A 24246-nucleotide genomic window follows, 5' to 3' on the forward strand; every position below is an offset into this window, starting at 1 on the left:
TCCAATCCAACTAGCTTCCATTGTTATAATGTGCTGTAGATATGATGAGGGATACGCCACCAAGAAACTAAACCATGCCTTTTAAATCCTGTGACACTAGCGTGATCAAGTAGGGATGTTAATGTACACACACAAAAAAATCACAAAAAGGTTATATCAGTTTATGACCGACAACAGCGACACACAGCAACGACTAAAATGGTATATAACAATGTAAGGGTTAAGAAGTCAAAATACTCTAAATGTAAACGGTGGAGGAGGAATTAGGTACCTTCAGAATGAGACTAAGATGCGTGTTTTAAACGTAAGTGCGTTGAATCTATATATTATTAACATATTACATATTTTAATATATTTTACTTGTTTTAAATGACATTCTGACATGACTATATAATATCAGATTGCTGTACAGGTGACACTCACCTAAACCTACAGTAGGTGTCCAGCAATCTGGGAAGCCATTCGGTTTTTCGTCCAGTTCCTCCCCGGGTGCTTCTGGGTTTATTCCTACTAACAACAGCACCCCACATTTAGGGCAGTGGTGTTGACAGATTCTGCTGTTCTATCAGAATGTGTTTTAAGAGATCAGCTGCACAGAGCCATGGCCTAGTTAACAGCCATGTTCACCCAGAAGCCGACAGGAGTGACTGACCTAAATCTCCAAACCCAAACACGACATCGGGAGATGCATTTAAAGTCTGCATTTTCCAATTTCTAATATTTAAAAAAATAGTTTAAACTAGATAAAGTGCCCCTCGGGGCACAGGTCTCCACCAGGCCAGGTCAGGTCGTGGCGCTATAATAGGCCAATGTGAAAAGGGTGTCATTTCTTCTTACGCCTTAGATGGCAATTGGATGATTTGAGGCATTTTGTTCCAAAAAAGTGTCTTGCAAAAATGCACCTGTTGGTGGCGCTATAACAGGCCAATGTGAAAAGGGTGGGATATATTCCTCAGCCTAGTAGGAAAGTCTGTGAAAGATTTCACGTAAATTGCACACTGCGTTCATGATTTGAGGCTTTTTGTTAAAAACGGGCCAATCCTACAATCTTTGAAAGCCAATGTTAGCCAATTAGGATGGAATATGAAATATCGGACGGATCCGTCTTGAATACATGACTCTAGAGATACTGTGTAACGATTTGCGGGGTTTTTGGACAGAATCTGGAGGAGTAATATTTAAAGATGTGTTTTACAATAGTCTGCCTCCTGGTGGCGCTATAACAGTTCTGGAAAATGTGTGGCCGAGGTTCATTGTTGGCATCCAGGGAGTGTGTGTGCAAAATTTGGCATCGTCCGGGTTAACGGTACATTGTCTCCACCTGGCCGATTTCAGTGGTGGGAAAAGTACTCAAATGTTTTACTTAAGTAAAAGTATCAATACTCTGTTACTGTTGCTCTGTCCAGAATTCAAAATGTATTTGAGTAAAAGTACAAAATTATTGGCATCGAAATGTACGGTCAAAAGTACTCCAAAGTAAAATAGCAGATCCACAAATGTATATATATGGCTGAAGTGGTTAATGTATATTTTTTATAATCTAAAAATCTACAAAGTAACCCGTAACTAAAGTTTTTTAATAAAACTAGCGGCGTAAAAGTGCAATGTTGTCAATTGGAAATGCTTAAGTACAAATACCTCAGACGTTTTCTTAAGTACGGCACTTAAGTAAATCTACTTACTGTGCATGGTTACTTTCCACCACTAACTGTCTGACTTGACTGTGTAAGTCTTAAGTGTCATTCGCCTCACAAGAGTCGGAAGCTCCATCTCATTTACAGTACATTGACCCAGTAAAGAAATGGATCATCAGACCAAAATAGACACCTCAGGGGTTTCCTCGCATCATCCCCTTGACCCGCTAAAACACACACACACACACACACACACACACACACACACACTCTCTCTCACACTCACTGCTTATGAGCATGCAAGTGATTAAATGGAAAATGCATGTTTTTAAATGGGAAATAACAAACGGTACTAACAAAATCGAGGAGTACCCTTATTCATTGTGAGAATTTACTTTATGTTAAAAACAAGACATAAATAATATTAAATTAAATGACATGGTATGTACATTCAGCAAACCCACACACTCCCTGCTCCAAATGCAAAAACCTTAGTGAGAATAAATCAATTTCAATAGATGGTGATTTTATTTTTCAAATACAAGGAATTATTCACCAAGGAAATACTATAATCGCTTAAAACACCCCAAAGGTTATGTCAAGCTTTGTCATATGCAATGCAACCAAATGTAATGTATTTTCTTAAGCAGAAAGATCATTGTCTTATTTTTCCTTTTCCTTCTTTCTTCCTTTTTTTTAATATAAAGTCGTCTTCCTAAGACAACCCAAATGTTATGGATCAGAGAATATTATATTTGTATCGCTGTACATAAATCCTGTTTAAATGCTTGTTATGTCTAAATGCAATATTGTTGCTCTTTATTTATTGAAAAGCAGATATATATAAATATACAGTATATATATATATATATATATATATATATATATATATATATATATATATATATATATATATATATCATTATGTACATACATAAGGTGATTATGTCTGTTGTCACTTTATCTCAAAACCAGATGTGACGTGTCTTCGCTGGTTTCTGTTACCTGTGTGTCTATAATCTGACCCTACGTTTTAACCCATTCTGACCTGAGATCAGATTCAAAAAATGTCAGTCGTTCTATGAGCTTGTAGATCATCATCCAAAAGATAAAATCTTGTCATGTTTTTGAACGATATGTTCCCCGGGCCCACTTTTCGAACTATCGCCTCTTTACCGGTGTAGTTGCCGGGTCCCATAGACAAATAACGCACTTCCAGGAAAATACGACAGGCTGTCGCCTGCTGTTAAAACGTACTGTTACTGTAACATTTCTTTCTGTCTTTCTGTTTGGACATGCAATGCAATCTGTCAGCTCTGGAGCGAACCTGCCCCTCACTGACCTGGAATCAGCTTCTTCAGCTCACATTACAACCTCACAGAGCACAGGGCCGTAATCAATCAATCAATCAATCAATCAATCTTTTCAGACTCTATAGGTCCATATAGAGGGGGAGGGGGGGGGATAATTTTATGAAAACCTAAAACTGTACATCAGATTCCTGAAGAAAGACGTCACCCTCCCCCAGAATAGAGGCACATGCATAAAGTGAATTGAGTGTCAAAGTGAGTTTAATGTCATTTAACATTGTTTTTGCAATCAGATATTGTAGGTACTGTACTTGTCTGTTTGGTTGTATGGGCTGTCAAGACCAGGAAGTATTGTTTTGCCACTTAGTACTGTAGGTGTTCCCGCATACAGTAAGTTCCGGGTATGATGATGATGATGTCACGCGCATACCCTCTATATAGGAATGTTGTGGGCTGGTTAAAAGTTCCTTGAATTGAGCTATAAAAATAAAATAAAGTTGTAACATTTTAGGAGAAACATCAGCACGGCATTGCTCCAGTAAATATCGCAGTAGAAATGACTCGGCCAGAAGATATTCCTGGTCGGTAGTCCACAGAGACGGTGACGTCTTTCTTCAGGAGCTTTTCTCTGTGTGACATTGTTCAACGGTTGATGAAGCTATAGGCATTTACTCTCAGATATCAACTGGCTTTTTTGTGTTTTTTTTTAAACTGTGCTGCGCTACATGAGACACAGTCAATGTATTGCATACCTTGGAAAAGCTCCGACCCAAGTGTACCTGAACAGCCGGCCTTGTGCTTTAATAAATGTATTTTTTGTTACGTTTTGTTGGTTTAGTTTTTGTTTCCACCGGCACAATAGAAACATGTTGAACTGACCCAATTATATGAAGGTATATGAAAAGTGGTTAAGTGATCCTTTAACCCATTTAGGCCTAAGGCCGATTCTAAAAACGCCTCTAAATCCTGACCTAAGGTTTCTGAAAAACTTCAAATATTTATATAGCAGCATCAAAAAATTTACATTTTTGAATACTGTACATACTGTACAGAACCCAAATATGGGTGCGCGGCCTGAGGGGGTAAGATACCAATAGGAGTGCCCGCCCAGAATGGGTTAAGCTACTAATATAGACTCAGAGTAATCTAGTAAGAGAGTGGCGGCACGCTTTGATCTCGCTGCAAAGCGGGGTGCTATGGGCTATAGTTCCAAACATTGGAACTATCCCATTGAGATAGAATGAGCACTTCCGCATGCCATTGTTACAAGTCAACGCTAGTGTCACCACTCTCATACTAGAGGCAAGTTATGGTTGCATGTTTGGAATTGTAACAGCTGAAATCAATAATAGGCCTATATCAGTAATCGGATATTAACCTGTGGGCCGCATTAAGTGAAGGTGGGCAACTGACGGCCCTGGTCCCATGCATGATCTGACTACTAAAACTCTTGTTACACTGTTTACAATGGAAGGTTTCTTTTCTTCTCCAGTGTGGACATTTTGATGGTTCTTCAGAGTGCTCAAACGATTGAAACTCTTGTCACACTGCTCACACTGGAAAGGTCTTTTTTCTTTCGCGTGAATATAAGCAGGTGATCCTTCAATTGAGCGAACTCACTGAAACTCTTATCACACTCTTATTTACAACAGAAAGGTTTTACCCCAATATGGAGAAAATGGTGTCTCCTCAATGCATTTAAATAACTGTAAACTCTTGCCACACTCTTTACAGTGGAACGGTTTCTCCCCAGTGTGCGCACGCGCTGATGTACCTCGAGTGTATTTCAAACGACAGAACCTTTTGTCACATTGTTTACAATGGAAAGGTTTTTCTCCGGTGTGTGGACAAGCTGGTGATACTGCAGGGCATTTAACTGGTTGAAACGCTCGTCACACTGTTCACATTGGAAAAGGTTTTTCCTCCCGTGTGTGGAGACGCTGGTGTGTCTTCAGGTGATCCAACCGACTGAAACCCTTTGCCACACTGTTTACAGAGGAAAGGTCTTTCTCCGGTGTGGACATATACCGGTGCTTGCTCAGAGTACTCAAATCACTGAAACTCTTGTCACAATATTTGCAATGGAAAGGTCTTTCTCCAGTGTGAACATTGTTCACGTCCAGTAGTGTTTATATTGATTGCTCCATCACATCATGATCAAAATGCAGAAAGGAGGCAAAAAAATGAAACGTCTCATTCTATGCCCATGGCTTTGTGTGTTTGTGTGTACCAAATTTGAGATGATTTGATTGGCTCAGCACGGAATGTAATGTATGATTGCGAACGCAATGAGCACTTACTATGAGACCTAGCAGATCATGTCTGTGCGTGCGTGTGTCCCCCCTTTGTGCCCATATATGGAGCTACGTCCAAATATGGAGTGTGTTGCATCAACAAATCACTCAGCTCCATATATGGGCACAAAGGGCACAGACACTTTGTGCCCATATATGGAGCTACGTCCAAAGGGGCACCATATAAGGAGTCCCCAAAGCAGCTATACGTCCAAAACCCAAATATGTACGAGCTGCGTTCGCTTCCCGCGTTTGCGCGTCTTACTCGTGTATGATGATAAGAGCGCCCCTCACTTCACACAAGTGTGAAGTGGTGTAAACTTCAAAGTAAGTAAGTAAATGTACTGCACTGCAAAGTAACTAAGTACTACATTTTGAGGTAGTTCCAATTTTCAGTATTCTATACAGCTTTTGTCCACCACTGACAATGAAAGGAGAAATCGGGTCAAATGTCCGCCGAAGCGGACGTAAATTTAACCAACCAATCACATGCATTCAGTTGTTCATGAGAAGATGATGATGTATAATGATAAAAGCGCCCCTCACTTCACACAGGTGTGATCTTTTACTTCTATTCCACTATATTCTCAGAGGCAAATATTGTACTTTTTATTACGAAACATACACACGATATACATTTCAAATGTACATTTGCAAAATAGGCGATCTACTATGAGCTCAAAATGCGATGCATTTTGAGCTTGTATAGCTGCTATTTTCAAAAGATTTTGTATACATTTTTTTACCTGTAACAGAGTATCTCTCCCCTCTGTCCCCACACCTCTCCTCTCTCTCCTCTGTCCCCCACGTCTCCCCTCTGCCCCAACACCTCTCCTCTCTCTCCTCTGTCCCCCACGTCTCCCCTCTGTCCCCACACCTCTCCTCTGTCCCCCACGTCTCCCCTCTGTCCCCCACACCTCTCTCCTCTGTCCCCCCATGCAGTGAGGGCTGCCGACGGGAGAACACGGTGAAGAACGTGGGCTGCCGGAAGTACGCCTTCAACTCGCTGCAGCTCAAAGCCTTCCCCAAGCACTACCGGCCGCCGGACGGTACCTTCGGGAAGGTGGAGACCTGATGGCGGCTGGTGGTGGGAGGAGGCTCCACGCGCCCCGGACTGCCGCGTTTGTTTGGGGTCTTTTTTTTGGGGGGGGGGGGACTCTGGACTATACGGAAGATACTGTGTCTTAGGTGTGCTGCGGTTTGACTGGGACAACGTAAGACTGATCTAAACGGCTGCGCTGTGTACGGTAGCAACTTGTGTTCGAGGACAATCCACACTTTTTAAGCATCACGCTGCCTATAGCTACTGCATCTGAGGAGGCTGGACGCAGAGCTGACACTCGTTTGCTTTTTTTGTTGTTTTTAACTTTTACGGTAGAGAAGTAATTCACCAAAGTCACGGCAATATTGCCCGAAGAAGCCCTTAAAAGCCACACCACTGTACTACTAGTACTACTACTAGCTCGGACAAAGTACTGTCTTAGTTGCCTTTCGTTATATTATAATAATAATAATAATAGTAATAATGCTGTGTATCTATTCTGTACCATTAACACGTTTAACATGATATAAAAGTCTGTGAAAGGATGAGCCGTTTTTGTGTTGTTGTTTCAGTCCGAGTAGTAGTAGAAATGGGAGAATGCTTGCACGGCACGGTAAGTGTAGATGGACGGGTTGGCGGGGGCACAATAATAATACCCATGATGCATTGTGTGAACAGCCAGAGGGAGTTGGTGTTTCTTTTAGAGCAGGCGTCTTCAACGGGGCAGTCGGTGTTGATTTCGACTTTGACGTAGTTTTATAGTCATAGTCTTTTGACTAATTTAATTTAATTATGTATTAGTCATCTGAAAAGGTCTAGTTTTAGTCGACTAAATATGTGATCTTGGTCGACTAAATCTACAGTTGATTTAGTCGACCTTTTCAATTCAAGTTCACTTCTCTGCTCCACTACTGTACGTACAGAGGAAAGTATTTTACACTTGCACTACAATTATTTGTGTGTGTGTGTGTGTGTGTGTGTGTGTGTGTGTGTGTGTGTGTGTGTGTGTGTGTGGGGGGGGGGGGGGGGGGCTTTAAATCAGGTGTCTGTCTTTGTGATTGACAGGTGTACGTCTCTCCCCCCCCCCCCCCTGTTCTCAAAATTGTACCTCAAATTGCCATGTATTTCTGAAATTCTGTACATTAATTCAAATGAATTCAAGAAAAGAAAAACAATCAACCTACTAGTGAAATGAGTGAAAGATGCATACACTGCAGGGACCATAGACTGGGTCCACATCTTCAGTGATGTTAGATCACCAGGGGTTTCGGGTCCTCAGGTGACCCAGCCAGGGTTGATCAGACCCTTGGCTTGTGTCCCAGTATAGCATTGGCCCACACAGATCACTCCTCCTAATCCAAAGCCATCTATAGATGCTCTCTCTGCCGCCTCCATGGTGGACTTGATGGCTTTCTTTTTTTTTTTTTGCAGCCCCCGTGATATGCGATCCTCCCAGGGAACTGTCGCACCATGCCTTGGAGATATACTGACGAAAGCACAGTGTCTGGCCTCAAAGAAGTTGTTGTTGTGACGTGGTCTGGAAACTTGAGCCGCTTTGCCCAAGTCAACTCGTATAGATCCCAGTCCAACGCTGAGGTGAGGAGGCCGGCTGCTGGTTTAGGCTGTGACTGCGGCTGCTCTCCTCCATGCCCTGACAAAGGTGATGGTGCTTATAGGATGAAAAGGATTACTATGACTAATTCAAGCACAAACAGCCTATAGATTATCTGACTCTATACTGACTGTGTTGATCGAGGGACAAATGCGTGTGGTGCAAATCTCTGAATATATATTCTTTCAGAGCGAACATTTTTAACTCAAATCTTTGCTTCCGGGGGTCCCTGAAACAAAATATTTTCAGACTGGGTTCCACAGCCATGGATAAAGGTTGAGAACCACTGACATAGAAACATAGGTTTTCTCTTCGGTGCTACTGACATTTTCTGACGAGCCGAAATCTTTTCGGTAAAATAGGAGTCATGAATCGGCCCTTAGAAGCCTTTCTTTTTTTTGTACCTGCCCCTGGTGACGATCTGCTTCAAATGAAACGTCTACTTTAGACATTTGGTACAGAGTTCTAGATTTACCTGGAACAAAGTTTTATTCTAACAAAGCAGTAGTTTACAATAAGCAGAGTTGTTGCTATTTTTGGTGAAGAGAGTTGGTGTAGTGCAACTCGGGTCCGTTTTTACTAAGTACAGTATATAGAGGGTCTAAGAAGTGAAAGAATTATCAAAGTATTCTAAGACTGCTCCATGGAACTGCTCCCACGTGAAATGCAACCCGGCTGCATCTGGTCATGAGGACCACCATGCCTCTGGCTGTGGTCGAGACAGCCCCTCTAGAAACGGAGGGATCTATTCTCCACCACTATCACTATCACTATAGCCTAACAATACAGACAGTCTTCTGTCTGTTGTGTATATAGATAGAATACTGAAGTCACATGTGTGAGACACTGATATGAATGCAGCAGCAGCAGACATTTGGGCGATGCTGCTCATTTGACTCACTTCTTCTTTCTCTTTTCCAGGGAGGTTTGCATCAGCATGGCCACCACCATGCTCCTCTTGGGACTGATCGCCTGCGTCCTCTCCGTCTCCGCTGTCTTGCTCTGGGTCGTCTCCCGTTTATTTTCCAGGCGTAGCGACGGTGGGCCTGGCGTACAGAAGGGTTACAGGTACATATACAAGAACCTCTTTTTCAGGTGACTCGCCCCCCCACCCCCCGGTTGGGTGTGGTTTTGAGGCTAGGGTTAGGCATAGTTTTTTTTTGTGGGTTAAGGTTAGGTTTAGGCATAGTTTTTGTGCAGTTTAAAGTTAGGTTTAGGCATAGATTTTGTGTGGGATAAGGCATAGTTTCTTTGAGGTTAAGTTTAGGTGTAGGCATAGTTTGGTTAGGTTTAGACATCGTTTTAGTGTGGGTTAAGGTTAGGTTTAGTGTACAGTATAGTTTGGTTAGGTTTAGACATTGTTTTAGTGTGGGTTAAGGTTAGGTTTAGTGTACAGTATGGGTTAGGGTTAAGGCTATGGTATAGGGTTAGGCAGAGTTAGGGATAGGCATACAGTATAACCATGCACCAATGAAGGCCCTCTTACAGATATGCAGTGGTGTAATAATGTAACTAAGTACTTTTACTTACTACAGTATACAAATTTGAGGGGTGCTAGCGCCTCCATTGCATGGCCTTTTGAAGATCACGTCATGTGGCAGACTTTTTTTTAATGTTTGTTTAGAGCACTGTTTGTTTAGAGCAACACACAACATAAATCGTTTGCCAGCCAAGTCTATGGACTTTAATGTTTGTTTAGGGTACTGAATGGAGACGTAAGACGTCACGTAGCCGATATCAATGCATCTTGTGACTGATTCCGTTCTATTGAGGGGCGCTGGCGCCTCCTATGTCCAGCTGTTAGTGTGTGTGTGCACAAACTTTGCCCTACACAAACATACACTTCTGTGTGAGCTTGTAGATCGGCTATTGATGAATACTAGGACGTCCTGCCCTAATAGGGGAAGGGGGTCAACGTCACGTGATTCTTTGTTTGACCTCACAAAAACTTGGATGTGTGACTCAAAGAATATGATTATTGGCGGAATTGCGGAAGTTTAGTATATTTGGCGCACCTGATTTCATTTTTCACAACATTGGTGGTTGTCGCACCTGCACTACAATACACCATTATGACGAAAACAACAATAAAATGTAACAACGTTCCCTAATGCAATTCCAATGGTAATCATTGTTTTCACCCAATGAAGGAATGGCCCGAAATATCCGTGTGTGTGTGTGTCTCAAAGAATATTGCTTAATTGGTTAATGGTCAATAATTATAATCTAATGACGTGATATAATGATTCTGAAATGGGACATTCTGCATGATGAGTACTTTTCTTTTGCTACTTTAAGTTTATGTTAATGCGTGTAGTAAGTAATATTTTTTCGGGGTCAAATGCACATCAAATATCTAAAGACTGATTCAAAACGGTTAAAAGTTAAAAGACAGTAGACTTTCTGTCAATTACTTTCCAACGGGACTTTTTTTTAATCCGCAAATTGTAACAAACCGCTAAATTGTCATTGAAAAGCACGACGACTTCACCAATTTTTCTCCTTTTCTACTCGGTCTTCCCAGTCATCATCGTTAGGCACATTATTATTATTATTATTATTTATTTACATTTTTATTATCGCCAGAACAATGGCTTCCATTATAGATTTTCACTTTTAAGGAATGGAAAGCCTGTAGTTTATATTTGCTTTGATTCCCCATTCACAAGCCCCTTAAGATTTTGGACCCTTTCGTCCAAAATCTAAATACTTCCACCCAGAGGTCACCACTATGACCATACATAAATAGAACGAGATGGACCAGCTTGTACGCTTTCAGAGTTAAACTGTCCTTGCCAAAAAATGTCCACCACAAGCCAGCACGCATGGCGATGACGACCCCCCCCGCTTCCACCTCTGTTGTTGGCTAACAGGTACGCTGTGCTGATAACGGGCTGCGACAGCGGCTTCGGTCGCCACCTGGCCCGGCGGCTGGACGCCGCTGGGCTGGTGGTGTTCGCTGGCTGTCTGTTCCCAGCGGGCCCCGAGGCACAGAGCCTGGCCAAGAGCTGCTCCACTCACCTCAAGGTCAGTGCATGTTGATTAACCCATTCTGACCTGAGATCAGATTCACACGAGGTTTCCACTGGACACACACTGGTCTGATGAACCCATTCTGACCTGAGATCAGATTCAAAAAATGTCCGTCGTTCTTCGATTTTTCAAAAATAGCAGACCTACAAGCTCATAGCGCGCCACTCGGTGGCGCGCTATGAGCTTGTAGATCTGCTTTTTTTCAATAGCTAAAGCACGACATGATGCTAACACCAAAACAGGTTCCCGTTCAGAATGGGTTAAAACTAAGACGGAAAATGTTCCTCGACTGCATTTCTTTCACGGACGAAAACTAAATCGAGACGAAATTACTAAGCTATGTTGACTAAATTTACCGACGATTTCGTCAACAAATAAAATTTTGACTAAAATGTTAGGGGTGGGGTGGGGGGGGGGGGTGGACTAATGGAGAAGAGAGAGACCCAGTAGGAGTAAAAGACAAGTCATTTTGTGCTTGGTTGCACTCTGAAAATAGCAGATCTGCAAGCGACTGAAATCTACTGTAGATTTAGTCAACTGAAATCTTCAGGTGACTTTCAGGTGACTAAAACATGACAAAAAAAAAATGTAATTGTATACAAAAGACTATATGACTAAAACTAAATAAGAAAATGTGCTGTCCAAATCGACGACTGCTCACAAAGGTGCTCCCGCTGGACGTGACCAGCGATGACCAGGTGCAGCGGGCGAAGGAGGCCGTCCGTGCCAACCTGCCGGAGAACGGTGAGTTGAGAACCTGACGCAGCCCGCACGGAGACGAGGTTTGAAGTGTGTCGTCATGATGAAGTCGAGCTTGACTGATTTTGAGCGTTAAATGTTAGTTCTAATTCTTGATTTGTTTTCATACTGTACTTGTGGCATGGTGCATTTGAAGTCATAATTACTAAAGGTAATACGTTTGGGGTTTTCAGTCTGATACCATGTAATACGGTATCGTATCAGACCTTTTACCTTGTCTTGTACCTTCAGAAGACGTCTTTTTGTTTGCGATACAAAGATCTGCTGGCTGAAAAATGTAAATAACTGGAGGGGGAAAAAAACTGAATCCTCTTCACTTGCCAAGTTGTCAGTAAAAAAAAAAAAATGTTTTCTGTCATCAGGATTGTGGGCAGTTGTCAACAACGCCGGTATCTCTGACTGGGCCGAGACGGAATGGAACACCATTAAGGATTACAGTCACATGGTCGACGTCAACTTATTCGGCTGCATCCGGACGTCCATTGCCTTTCTGCCCATGGTCCGTGCCACCAAAGGTCAGCCAAAGAACCCCGAGTGCCTTAAGGCAAATGGTTCCCAAACTATTTCATGTCAAGGCACCCCCAAATTGACCTAGTTAGCCCGCGGACTGCCATTTGAAGAGATATGCCAGGTACCGCCATAAGAGAAGATTTGTATGGCTCTATAGCAGTGATTTTCAACGCGTTTAATTTCAATTTGAAATTAATTAGGCTACAGACCCCCCCCCCCCCCCCCCCCCCCCCCCCATTTAATGGCATTTCTATCTCTGAGATGACAATTTATATTGTAAAGTCAATGTCCATTTGCTTCCATTTGTACACTCTCAGAGTTACAGCCCAGGCCATAAGGGTCCATTTGGTTCCAAACTATCATTTAGCTGGGGGACCCCCTGGAACTCCCCTAAATGACCCCTGGGGGGTCCCCGGAGTAAAATGAAACCATATGGACCCGTACTCTCAAGAGTTAATTTATTGTTAAACATTTGTATTACTTAATTTACAAGAAATTTAGTACACAATTAGACAATGTAGAAGAATTGTTATTTTTGATCAACGTTGCCTGTTCTCTCTCCTATTGGTACCAAATACAGCGTGGAATTGTGGACAAAATCTTTCGTTTTGGGTCTGAGAGGCTGAATCTCATCCAATGTGGCTCAAATGCAGAATAGGTCATGGAACCTTGATATGAAAATGGTTGAAAAACACTGACAAACATCAGAAACATCAAAAGCTTAGTCTATGCTGGGCCTCTTACCGGTTGTTTGGTATGTGTTTTATGACCCCATAGGACGAATGGTCTACGTGTCGAGCATCTTGGCGTTCTACAACTGTCTCTACATGGGAGCCTACAGCGTGTCTAAGAGAGGACTCGAGGCGTTTGCGGATTGCCTGCGGGTGGAAATGGACAGTTTTGGCGTCAAGGTATTTGTATAGCCTGGGGGGTCCACCTTCTATGCTTCCTATATGGCATCGGCAGCTCCCGGTCAGGATCCCGGCCAGGGAGAATCTAGACGCAGCTGCGTGATATGAGACTAATTAGAATGACAGAGAGAGAGAGGAGTGTCTGTACGGGTCGACGAACGACATACTTTACGCTAGTAAAACTTGTAGATTGGTGGTTTTCGGACGTATTTTTGCGGAAGTGCATTATTTGTCTAGGGGACCCGGCGACATATACTGGCGATAGCAGGGCGAAGAGGCTATAGTCGAAAAGTGGGCGGAGGAACGTCAATATCGTCCGTCGACATCAAATTCACGTGCTGCTTCGTTTACCCTCCATACCACCTATACGGGGACATGGGTAATGACAGCAGTCGCCGTTGTTCTCCCGCTGTTAACCCATTCTGACCTGAGATCAGATTCATTTCGAGGTTTCCACTGGACAACACACTGGTCTGATTAACTAAAAATGTCAGTCGTTCTTCGATTTTTCAAAAATAGCAGACCTACAAGCTCGTAGCGCGCCACTCGGTGGCGCGCTACGAGCTTGTAGGTCTGCTATTTTTCAATAGCTAAAGCACGACATGATGCCAACGCCAAAATGGGTTCCCGTTCAGAATGGGTTAATACGTAGTACGTACTAGGAGACACATCTTGAGAAATCAGATTTGAATCACATTTCAAACCACCTAGGAATGTGTTTCAAATCGGATTAGCATGACAAATCAGTTTAATGTTTTTTTTTTTTCTTTTTGGTTTTTAGTTAGATCAATCAAAAGGCCATAAGAATCGCCTTGGGGGGGCTGCCCTGTCTTTATAGACGTTCAATTCAAACGTCATGGTCCTTTTTTTCTCTCCACTCTTTATCCAAAGGTGTGCATCGTCCAGCCGGGAAACTTCGGCAGCGCCACGAACATCGTCAGGACGACGAAAACGGGCCAGGACGTCTGGGACAGGTTGGACGACGAGCGGAGGCGCGCGTTCGGCCGCCGCTACGTGGACCGCCTGGCCGAGAGCGCCGCCGCGGCGGGCAAGGGCGGGTCGGCCGACGCGGACGCGGTGGTGGACGCCATGGCGGACGCCGTCTTGTCTCGGCGTCCCAAGAGCAGGTACCTGGTCGCCTCCTCCGTCAGGGACGCTCTCTTCCTCCGCGTCTGCCCCTATCTGCCCACGCGTCTCGCCGACGCTGTTCTCTCCCGGAGCCCCATGTACGCCGAGAGGAAAGCCATGCTTTATTCTAATTAGGGGAAACGGACACACACACACACGTGACTGTCATGTTTCATTAGGGGAAACGGGGACATACACACACGTGACTGTCATGTTTCATTAGGGGAAACGGGGACATACACACACGTGACTGTCATGTTTCATTAGGGGAAACGGGGACATACACACACGTGACTGTCATGTTTCATTAGGGGAAACGGGGACACACACACACGTGACTGTCATGTTTCCTGACCTTTTTTGGCCGTTGAGAGACGGTTGACGTTTCCCCCCCCTGAACCCAATGTTTGTGAGAAATGGCTGATCTGGCATGAAGCTCACATCTCGTCGCAACGTGTTTTTTAGAGCTTGTATTGGTATTGTTTGCTAGCTATTTTCACTATTTCAAATTGTAAAAAAGTACTTTTTGAAAAAAATAATAATAATACAAATAAAAACACTGTAGAAACATGAAAGTTATTATAATATTTACTCTTGACCCATAAAGATCGGTCCACGACCCCTTGAGCCAGTGGTTTGACCCCTGACCCAGTGGTTTGACCCCTGACCCAGTGGTTTTGGAAACAGTACTGTCGTGTACAGGTATGTTGTAGAGTTGTTCCGATACCGATACTGGTATCGGGTACTCGGGCCGATACCACCCTCGGTACTCGGAACCAGCCCCGATACTCCGACCCGAGTACCAAAACATCCAATTGACACTATAGGCTGAACGAATGCAACGAGAGCAAGTCTCACACAACACTGCAGCAAAATCGGGGAAAAAAACAGCCGATCTACAAGCAAGCATAAGTGACAACTGACAAGTGTAGATCGGAGATCCATGTGCAATCTATGAGAAATACGTGGTTACTCAACAAAAATAATGTACTCGTATCGGCGAGGGCTAAAACATTAAGTACGGTCTGAAAACAAATGGTGTCGGGACAACTCTACTACTGTATGTATGCGAATAAACAGACCTTTAGGATTGTACTCCTGACATAATGATGATCAATGGAACTATAATGTGGCGTACACTGTCTGTGTCACAATGAAAAAACATGTTTTTCAAGGTTTTAAAGAAAAGAATACCATGGCTTTTTACTAAATTATTTTTTATTAATGTTATATTATCCAATCTCATCTTGCATAATCTCTCTCTCTCTCTCTCTCTCTCTCTCTCTCTATCTCTCTCTGTGTCTCTCTCTCTGTGTCTCTCTGTGTGTGTCTCTCTCTCTGTGTGTGTGTGTGTGTGTGTGTGTGTCTCTCTCTCTCTCTCTCTCTCTCTCTCTCTCTCTCTCTCTCTCTCTCTCTCTCTCTCTCTCTCTCTCTCTCTCGATCTGAAGTAAAGCATTCAAATGCCAGAACTATAGTAAAACAGTATTCCTTCATCATACACTGAAAAGTATAATCTGTTGACTTTTTCTTTGTCAAATTATAATTGGGACGGGAAATACACACACATCTCAAGGTGATGATATCCTTTCAATAAAGGTTCCTATTTGAATACCTATTTACTACTCAGACAGTTGTGCCGCTAGCTATGAAGATGTCTGACGACGATGCACACAATGGTCGCTCAGTAGACTAATTGCTAGGAAACATGCAGTTAAACAGACCCAGCTTGGGGGGGGGGGGGTATAGTGTTGTATATTGTACATTATCGTCTTATGGGAGGAAACCTCATATGTCCAAAACTGTTACTTTTCAGGATTCATATTTGAATGGCTAGCTACAAGCTTGGAGCTTGTAGATCTGCTCCTTTTGATGCTTTAGTGTGTGACACTGTATGTATAGGGTTGCTCCGATCAGGTTTCTTTTGGCACCGATCACCGATTTGTTTTTCTCATGATCGGCTGATACCGAGAGGTCCGATACCTGTACCGGTCTTGTGCCTAAGGGGCTAATTTGAATATTTCCCAAATTATTATATGTCAAAACTGTTCCTGTGTGGTGGGGGAGGGAGGGGAGAATGTTTAGGCTTGTCACTACTTAAATGGTGTAAAAGATCGGTTTCCCCATATAGGGTAAATTGCCCGGTCACAGATAGGGTAAATTGGCCGGTCACAGATATTGAGGTTTCTGCCAGAAGACGGCAACAGTGTTGCATGTGCATCATTTCTTGAATTTCCCTTTGCGGGATCGTCGATACAGGTCCTATCCGTATCGAACCTGCAGTGCTACAGTTTACAGTAAGTGGCATAATGTGGTGTTGTGTCTGTGGCAGTGCGTGTGGCCACTGAGCGCGGGGTAGGGCTCCTCCGTGTGGCCGCTGAGCGTGGGGTAGGGCTCCTCAGTGTGGCTGCTGAGCGTGGGGTAGGGCTCCTCCGTGTGGCCGCTGAGCGTGGGGTAGGGCTCCTCAGTGTGGAGCGCGGGGTAGGGCTCAGTGATGTCCCAGGCGTAGGGGGTGACCGCCCCGGACGGACAGAAGGACGCAGGGGGCGTGGTTTCAGCGGGGGACGAGCGGGCGGACGGCGGGGTCCTCCTGTCTCCCAGTCCGGTCGTCCCGTCGGTCTCCTCCGTGCGCCGTCTCTCCTGCTGTGACTCTGTAGGCATAGATATTTAAAAAACTGATGCCTCATTGGCCTCGGGAAGCACCCTATGATCCGACGGACCATTGCTCCGAAGGAGCATTGGTCCGAGGTGCGCTGGGGGTCGGGAGAGGGTGGGTGGTTAGGTTTAGGTGTCTGCCCCGGGGGAGGTTAGGGTTAGGGTGAGGGTTTGAGGTAGGTTGTCGATCGGACCAATGGACCGTCGGCATATTGACACGGACCCATTGGCCTCTGCAGTTCGTTGGTGCGATGTGTTGAAGGAGGTGTGGAAGAATTTACATGCGCTTTGTGACGCACGATTGTACCTTACATGCCAGTGTGGCTCAGGTGATAAACCTGGGGTTTATAAACAGGACATTCAGGGTTCAAGTCTCCTGAAGGACATTTTAACTGTGCATCTAAATTCTGAAAGGTGGGTTAAGTAATACGTTCTCAACTGCATTACTTATGCCTGTGTGGCTCATGAGTAAAATCCAGTGTTTGTGCACCAAAGGTTGTGAGTTCGAACCTGCCACTGGACATTTTCACTGTCCATCTAAATTCTGAAAGGTGCTAAGTAAGACATTCTCAACAGTATCACACATGCCAGTGTGGCGCAGGTGGTAAACCGGGGGTTTATAAACAGGACATTCAGGGTTCAAGTCTCCTGAAGAACATTTTCAATGTCCATCTAAATTCTAAAAGGCTGGTTGAATATAACTTCCCGATTGTACCTTACATGCCAGTGTGGCTCAGGTGATAAACCTGTGGTTTATAAACAGGACATTCTGGGTTCAAGTCTCCTGAAGAACATTTTTACTGTTCATTCTTAATTCTGAAAGGTCAGTTATGTAATATGTTCTCAACTGCATTACTCATGCATAATATGTGGCTCAAGAGTAAAATCCAGAGTTCAATCCTGCAACAGAACATTTTCACTGTCCATCTAAATTCTAAAAGGTGGTTAAATATAAGTCCCAGATTGTACCTTACAGCCCAGCGTGGCTCAAAAGATACATCTGAGGTTTACAATCCAAAGGTTACTGGTTCAAAACTCAAACAAAACTAACAATCAACAAAAAACACAAACAAAACTAAAAGAAACTCAACAAAACTAATAATCAACAAAAAACTCAAACAAAACTAAAAGAAACTCAATCGAAACTAATACTCAAACAAAACTAAAAGAAACTCAAACAAAACTAATAATCAACAAAAAACACAAACCAAACAAAACTAACAATCAACAAAAAACTCAAAAATGTTTCAATATAAAAACTGAAACAACAAATCAAACAATTAGAGGTTCAAGCCTCTTGAAGAACATTTTCACTGTCCTTCTGAAAGGTGCAGTATTTGAACCTCCTAAAGTGTGCATTGTTTTTGAACCTCCTAATGAAACTCCTAAAGAACCTCTAAATTCTGAAAGCTGGGTTAAGTGAGACATTCTCAACTGCATCACTTATGCCTGTGTGGCTCATGAGTGAAATCCAATGTTTGCACACCAAAGGTTGCGAGTTTGAACCTGCCACAAGACATTTTCAGTCCATCTAAATTCTGAAAGGTGGCTAAGTAAGACATTCTCAACAGTATTACACATGCCAGTGTGGCTCATGAAATAAACCTGTGATTTACAACCAGAACAATCAGGGTTCAAGTCTCCTGAAGGACATTTTAACTGTGCATCTAAATTCTGAAAGGTGGGTTAAGTAATACGTTCTCAACTGCATTACTTATGCCTGTGTGGCTCATGAGTAAAGTCCAGTGTTTGTGCACCAAAGGTTGTGAGTTCGAACCTGCCACTGGACATTTTCACTGTCCATCTAAATTCTGAAAGGTGCTAAGTAAGACATTCTCAACAGTATCACACATGCCAGTGTGGCGCAGGTGGTAAACCGGGGGTTTATAAACAGGACATTCAGGGTTCAAGTCTCCTGAAGAACATTTTTACTGTTCATTCTTAATTCTGAAAGGTCAGTTATGTAATATGTTCTCAACTGCATTACTCATGCATAATATGTGGCTCAAGAGTAAAATCCAGAGTTCAATCCTGCAACAGAACATTTTCACTGTCCATCTAAATTCTAAAAGGTGGTTAAATATAAGTCCCAGATTGTACCTTACAGCCCAGCGTGGCTCAAAAGATACATCTGAGGTTTACAATCCAAAGGTTACTGGTTCAAAACTCAAACAAAACTAACAATCAACAAAAAACACAAACAAAACTAAAAGAAACTCAACAAAACTAATAATCAACAAAAAACTCAAACAAAACTAAAAGAAACTCAATCGAAACTAATACTCAAACAAAACTAAAAGAAACTCAAACAAAACTAATAATCAACAAAAAACACAAACCAAACAAAACTAACAATCAACAAAAAACTCAAAAATGTTTCAATATAAAAACTGAAACAACAAATCAAACAATTAGAGGTTCAAGCCTCTTGAAGAACATTTTCACTGTCCTTCTGAAAGGTGCAGTATTTGAACCTCCTAAAGTGTGCATTGTTTTTGAACCTCCTAATGAAACTCCTAAAGAACCTCTAAATTCTGAAAGCTGGGTTAAGTGAGACATTCTCAACTGCATCACTTATGCCTGTGTGGCTCATGAGTGAAATCCAATGTTTGCACACCAAAGGTTGCGAGTTTGAACCTGCCACAAGACATTTTCAGTCCATCTAAATTCTGAAAGGTGGCTAAGTAAGACATTCTCAACAGTATTACACATGCCAGTGTGGCTCATGAAATAAACCTGTGATTTACAACCAGAACAATCAGGGTTCAAGTCTCCTGAAGGACATTTTAACTGTGCATCTAAATTCTGAAAGGTGGGTTAAGTAATACGTTCTCAACTGCATTACTTATGCCTGTGTGGCTCATGAGTAAAATCCAGTGTTTGTGCACCAAAGGTTGTGAGTTCGAACCTGCCACTGGACATTTTCACTGTCCATCTAAATTCTGAAAGGTGCTAAGTAAGACATTCTCAACAGTATTACACATGCCAGTGTGGCGCAGGTGGTAAACCGGGGGTTTATAAACAGGACATTCAGGGTTCAAGTCTCCTGAAGAACATTTTCAATGTCCATCTAAATTCTAAAAGGCTGGTTAAATATAACTTCCTGATTGTACCTTACATGCCAGTGTGGCTCAGGTGATAAACCTGGGGTTTATAAACAGGACATTCAGGGTTCAAGTCTCCTGAAGAACATTTTCAATGTCCATCTTAATTCTGAAAGGCTGGTTAAATATAAGTTCCCGATTGTACCTTACATGCCAGTGTGGCTCAATAGATAAAAACTAGGCTTCATAAACCAAACGTCATAGGTTCAAACCTCAAAGAAAACTAATACTCAAACAAAAACTAATACTCAACCAAAAACTCAAACAAAAACAAAATCAATTGAAACAAAAGAGCTGAAATAAAGAGTCATAAAAAACTCAAATATCTCAATAAAAATAAAATGGTTCAATCAAATGAATGTAAAAAGTACAAAAATCACTTTGCTTAATACATTTCTTAAGCTCCGCCCCCAGGAGGCAGGCCCAAAAAGAATCCCGCCCCAGAGGCGGGTTCCCAAAAAAGATCCTCCCCCTCCCACCGGAGCCAAAAGAGGGCGTGAGGAGGGAGGTGGCCTGCCTCGGCACTTTGGCCTTAAAAAGCCAGAAAATGAAGGTTTGCTCTGAGCAAGATTCAAACCCACCACCTTCAGCTTGTGAGACCTATGCTTTCCTCTTGCGCCACTAGGCATTTCACACTAATGAGAATTTGGAGGTTGTATTTAAGGTTGAAGGCAGAGGTGACAGGTCAAGGGATGAAAATCCACATCAGACACCTCTACCCCTGCCAGAATGATTGAATCTAAAGGTATACCCCTGATGATCAGGGTTTATGATGACTCAACTGAGATTTAGGTTATTGTTTAAAACCATCTGTGGGAACATTTTACTCTGTTTCCCACATTTACTCTTTCATTGAGCAAACAAGATGTTTAGTTTGCCATAATGTAATTACATTGCATACCAGTTATTGTCATCTCTTAGTCTTAGTTTTAGATGACCAAAACCTTTGCACTTTTAATCAACCAGAAATATAATTGTTTTGTTTAATACATTACTTTTGCTCCGCAATCCTCCGCAACACTCCGCAATTTGGAGAAAAATCCTCCGCAATCCTCCGCAACACTCCGCAATTTGCTTTTTTTCAATTTCCATTTCCGCAATTTCCGCAATTTCCATTTCCGCAATTTCCTCAATTTCCATTTCCACCATTTCCGCAATTACCATTTCCGCAATTTCCATTTCCGCATTTCTGCAATTTCCGCAATTTCCGCAATTTCCATTTCCACCATTTCCACAATTACAATTTCCGCAATTTCCATTTCCGCGATTTCCGCAATTTCCATTTCCATTTCCAACTATTAATGGCAGCTGGGTTTCATCATTTCATTGGTGTTTCATTGGTGGGCCAGTCATAATGGTCCCGCGGGCCTGATGTGGCCCGCGGGCCTGAGGTTGAGTATCACTGCTCTAGCCCATGGTCCAAAATGATGAAAAATGAGGATAAATGCTAATGTTTCTCATCCTCCGCAACACTCCGCAATTTGCTAATGTTTCTCATCCTCCGCAACACTTTCTCCAAAAATTCATAAAACGATGGGCCCATCGTTTATTTATTTATTTTCACTAAAATAAACTAAAATAAATTTTCAAAAGTTAAACGGCGTGCTATAGAATGCCGTACGATATGGGCTCTAGCCCATGGTCCAAAATGATGAAAAACGAGGATAAAAAGAAAATTCAAAAATCCAAAAAACATGGGCTATAACCCATCGTTTTTTTTCAAATCCTCAAAAATGATGAAAAACGGCGTGCTATAGTATGCCGTACGATATGGGCTATAGCCCATTGTTACGAAACCCTTGTGTTAGCAGAGGCTAGAGTAACACAACATAATTTGAATTGGATACCAAACATTAAAAAGGTGCAAATAAATGGAGACAAACACAGGGTTCGAGGCAAGAATTACCTTATGGTATTTTAGTGGTTTTAAAGCAGGTGAATATTTACAAGGTTTACAAATATGTCAGAATGTTCAAAACAAAAGTATGCCACTGCCAGGGGACGCGGATGTTGCCAAAATAATAAACTAAGCAGCTAAGGTGAACACAATGCTGTCTAACTGACTGGCATGAAAACAAAAGCCTGACTGCCTAGCTACACTGTCCAATGAGGATAAATACAAAAGTGGCAACCATCCCTTACCTAGTGTGGTTTAACATAGATTCTGCCTACGTGTGGTCTATGTATAGAGGCCCCCATCTTACCTATCCCAAGGCAGGGCATATGCACTAGACATACAGTGGTATAACAAACAATGACTGCTGTTGTTGAAGAGCGAGATCCTGCAATGAGCCCAACACAGCCCTTTTATAGGGCACAGGTGTGCATGATTGGTTGAAGGCGGAGCCAAGGAATCAACGGCTGGCCAATGAGGGCAGCTGGACTTGTGGACCTGTAGAGAATGCAAAGAGGGGAGAGGGAAGGAGAGACAGGGAAGACAAGCATACCTACGTGGCACGTACGTAACACCCATGGTCCAAAATGACGTGTCTAGACCATAGACTGTAAAAGATATGGACAAAGCGTTCCGCGGGTCTAACGTGAACGTAAAATGAAGCCTGTCAGTCCTTGCAATGGAAGTCGCCATCTTTCTAGATCCGTTTTGGCCCAGCTCAGGCCAGCTGGCCCATTGGCTGGCCCAGACAACGAGGCGGGACTTCCCCCTTCTTCTTCGTTGGTTTTTATTTTGACTCGAGTGGGTGGGGGATCCCGTTCATAGACTGTAACGGTAGCCACGCCCCTCAGAACATGCGCAACTTTATGGTCATTTTATTTATAAATGGGACCATAATTTTCCAAAAAGAATATTATGACATTAGAAATGAGACTTTAAACTAGTGACTGGAAGCAGAAAGTATTCATGACCATGTTTATTAAGGTAATGCAGTCTAGGTGAAGTTGGGCCAAAATACATGGACTTCTATGGGGCTATGGGTTTTTTTGGGCCCAATGACAGCGCCACAACAGGCCATTATATGAACTTTAATTTCCTTAGTGGCTTCACAAAATATCCGTCTGACTGCCCCCCTGGTCTAGACTCAGCCAGGATTTTGTTGCTTGGGCACCTGCCCTTTTTATTTGCCTGAAAGTGCCCTTTGCTCAATTTATCTCAGCCCAGCTCGCCAAGGAGTCTGCCGTCACCCAGGTGGGTGGATGCACGCCACCTTCTCACCCTCAGGGCGTCTTACTGGTGGTAATGAGTATGTATTGCGCCTTATTTTACTGTCCAATGACATGAGCCAAGATATATTGTGGAACATCTTGTTCCATTAGCAGAAGACATTTCTGGTGGGATATGGCACGAGGGACCTCCACAAAAAAAAGACCACCCCAAAAATCTGGTGCCCTTTTCTGGGGTTTGGGCACCTGCACACGGCCCAGACCTGCTCAGAGTTACGGGACCCTCAGAGTTACTACAGTTGGGGTTGCCAAATCTGTGTACGTGTGAACGTGGACCTTTTTTATTTTTATCCTTATTCTAAGGGGAACATTAGCCAAAAATAGGAGATTTACAATTTAAAAATACCTCGCATTGTGAGGTCTTGGACAAATCCATGATAATTTGGGGGTTAATTAATCTTCATGTGTAAAACAACCAGTAGGAAGCAAAGTCCATACACTTTTAGACAGCACTGCCCTTCATCCACTTGATGGCACCATTTCACTACAGATATTTTTGAACACGCTGGAGTCTCATTTTAACTTTTATTCGAATCAGTAAAACCAACCGACCAATCACAGACACTTTTCAACAAAGAAAGAAACATTTAGACAAAATTATATTATAAAATAATGGCTACAATGCAACACGTTTTGTGCATGTAGATTGGCAATTGTTTTCTTTTTTAAAGAATAGTTAGAATACCATTTCAGCAATTAAATATACAGTAGCCTATATATTATCTGTATGTAATTAGAGTAGGTTAAATATACAATATATATGATCTGTATATGTAAATAAAGTAAATATATGTATTTCTTTCTGGGCTACCTGGCAATCATTTTTTTCCTTTCTTTAAAAAAAAGACTTCACCCATTTTCAAATTAACTTAATTCTTCATATAATTGGTCCTTAATTCATTAATTAATTAATATTCATTATAAAATGGTATATCATTTTTCTACTCTGTCTCAGAGGAGGGCTGTGGCCAGTTAAAAAAAATCTGCCTACCAGTGACATCATTAGGCAGGTTTTTCTTATTTTATTTATATATATTCTTTCCCAGGGGCGATTGGATGACTTCTTATAGACTTGGA

The 24246-nt window shown here is 42.6% G+C and overlaps 2 protein-coding genes across 4 annotated transcripts in view; both read left to right on the forward strand.

The window, feature by feature from the left end:
• The window catches only part of LOC308311651 (inositol polyphosphate-4-phosphatase type I A-like), an 82511-nt gene extending 75704 nt beyond the window's left edge, over positions 1 to 6807 (forward strand). For all 3 annotated transcript variants that reach the window (XM_080758425.1, XM_080758426.1, XM_080758427.1), the window contains one exon: positions 6181 to 6807. In XM_080758425.1, the coding sequence (XP_080614551.1) occupies positions 6181 to 6313 (133 nt within the window). In that variant the 3' untranslated portion in view covers positions 6314 to 6807. The remainder of the gene's footprint in view (positions 1 to 6180) is intronic.
• A 1093-nt stretch (positions 6808 to 7900) lies between these two features.
• Positions 7901 to 14401, forward strand: LOC308311884 (retinol dehydrogenase 16). The gene is made up of 7 exons (XM_080758659.1): positions 7901 to 7940; positions 8814 to 8960; positions 10766 to 10919; positions 11591 to 11669; positions 12047 to 12199; positions 12972 to 13105; positions 13997 to 14401. Exons 2-7 carry the CDS (start codon positions 8830 to 8832, stop codon positions 14366 to 14368), a joined length of 1023 nt encoding a protein of 340 aa, XP_080614785.1. The 5' UTR covers positions 7901 to 7940; positions 8814 to 8829; the 3' UTR covers positions 14369 to 14401.
• Positions 14402 to 24246: the final 9845 nt, after the last annotated feature.

This window comes from Protomyctophum bolini (assembly GCF_963924005.1).
Source record: "Protomyctophum bolini genome assembly, chromosome: 24".
Lineage (NCBI taxonomy): Eukaryota > Metazoa > Chordata > Actinopteri > Myctophiformes > Myctophidae > Protomyctophum > Protomyctophum bolini.

What these genes read in the sequence shown, in the direction of transcription:
- LOC308311884 (XM_080758659.1), top strand. Translation starts at nt 8,830, where the DNA reads ATGGCCACCACCATGCTCCTCTTGGGACTGATCGCCTGCGTCCTCTCC. An exon ending in TGCCAACCTGCCGGAGAACG is followed by an intron (nt 11,670 to 12,046) that starts GTGAGTTGAGAA and finishes TTCTGTCATCAG; the next exon opens with GATTGTGGGCAGTTGTCAAC. An exon ending in TGGACAGTTTTGGCGTCAAG is followed by an intron (nt 13,106 to 13,996) that starts GTATTTGTATAG and finishes CTTTATCCAAAG; the next exon opens with GTGTGCATCGTCCAGCCGGG.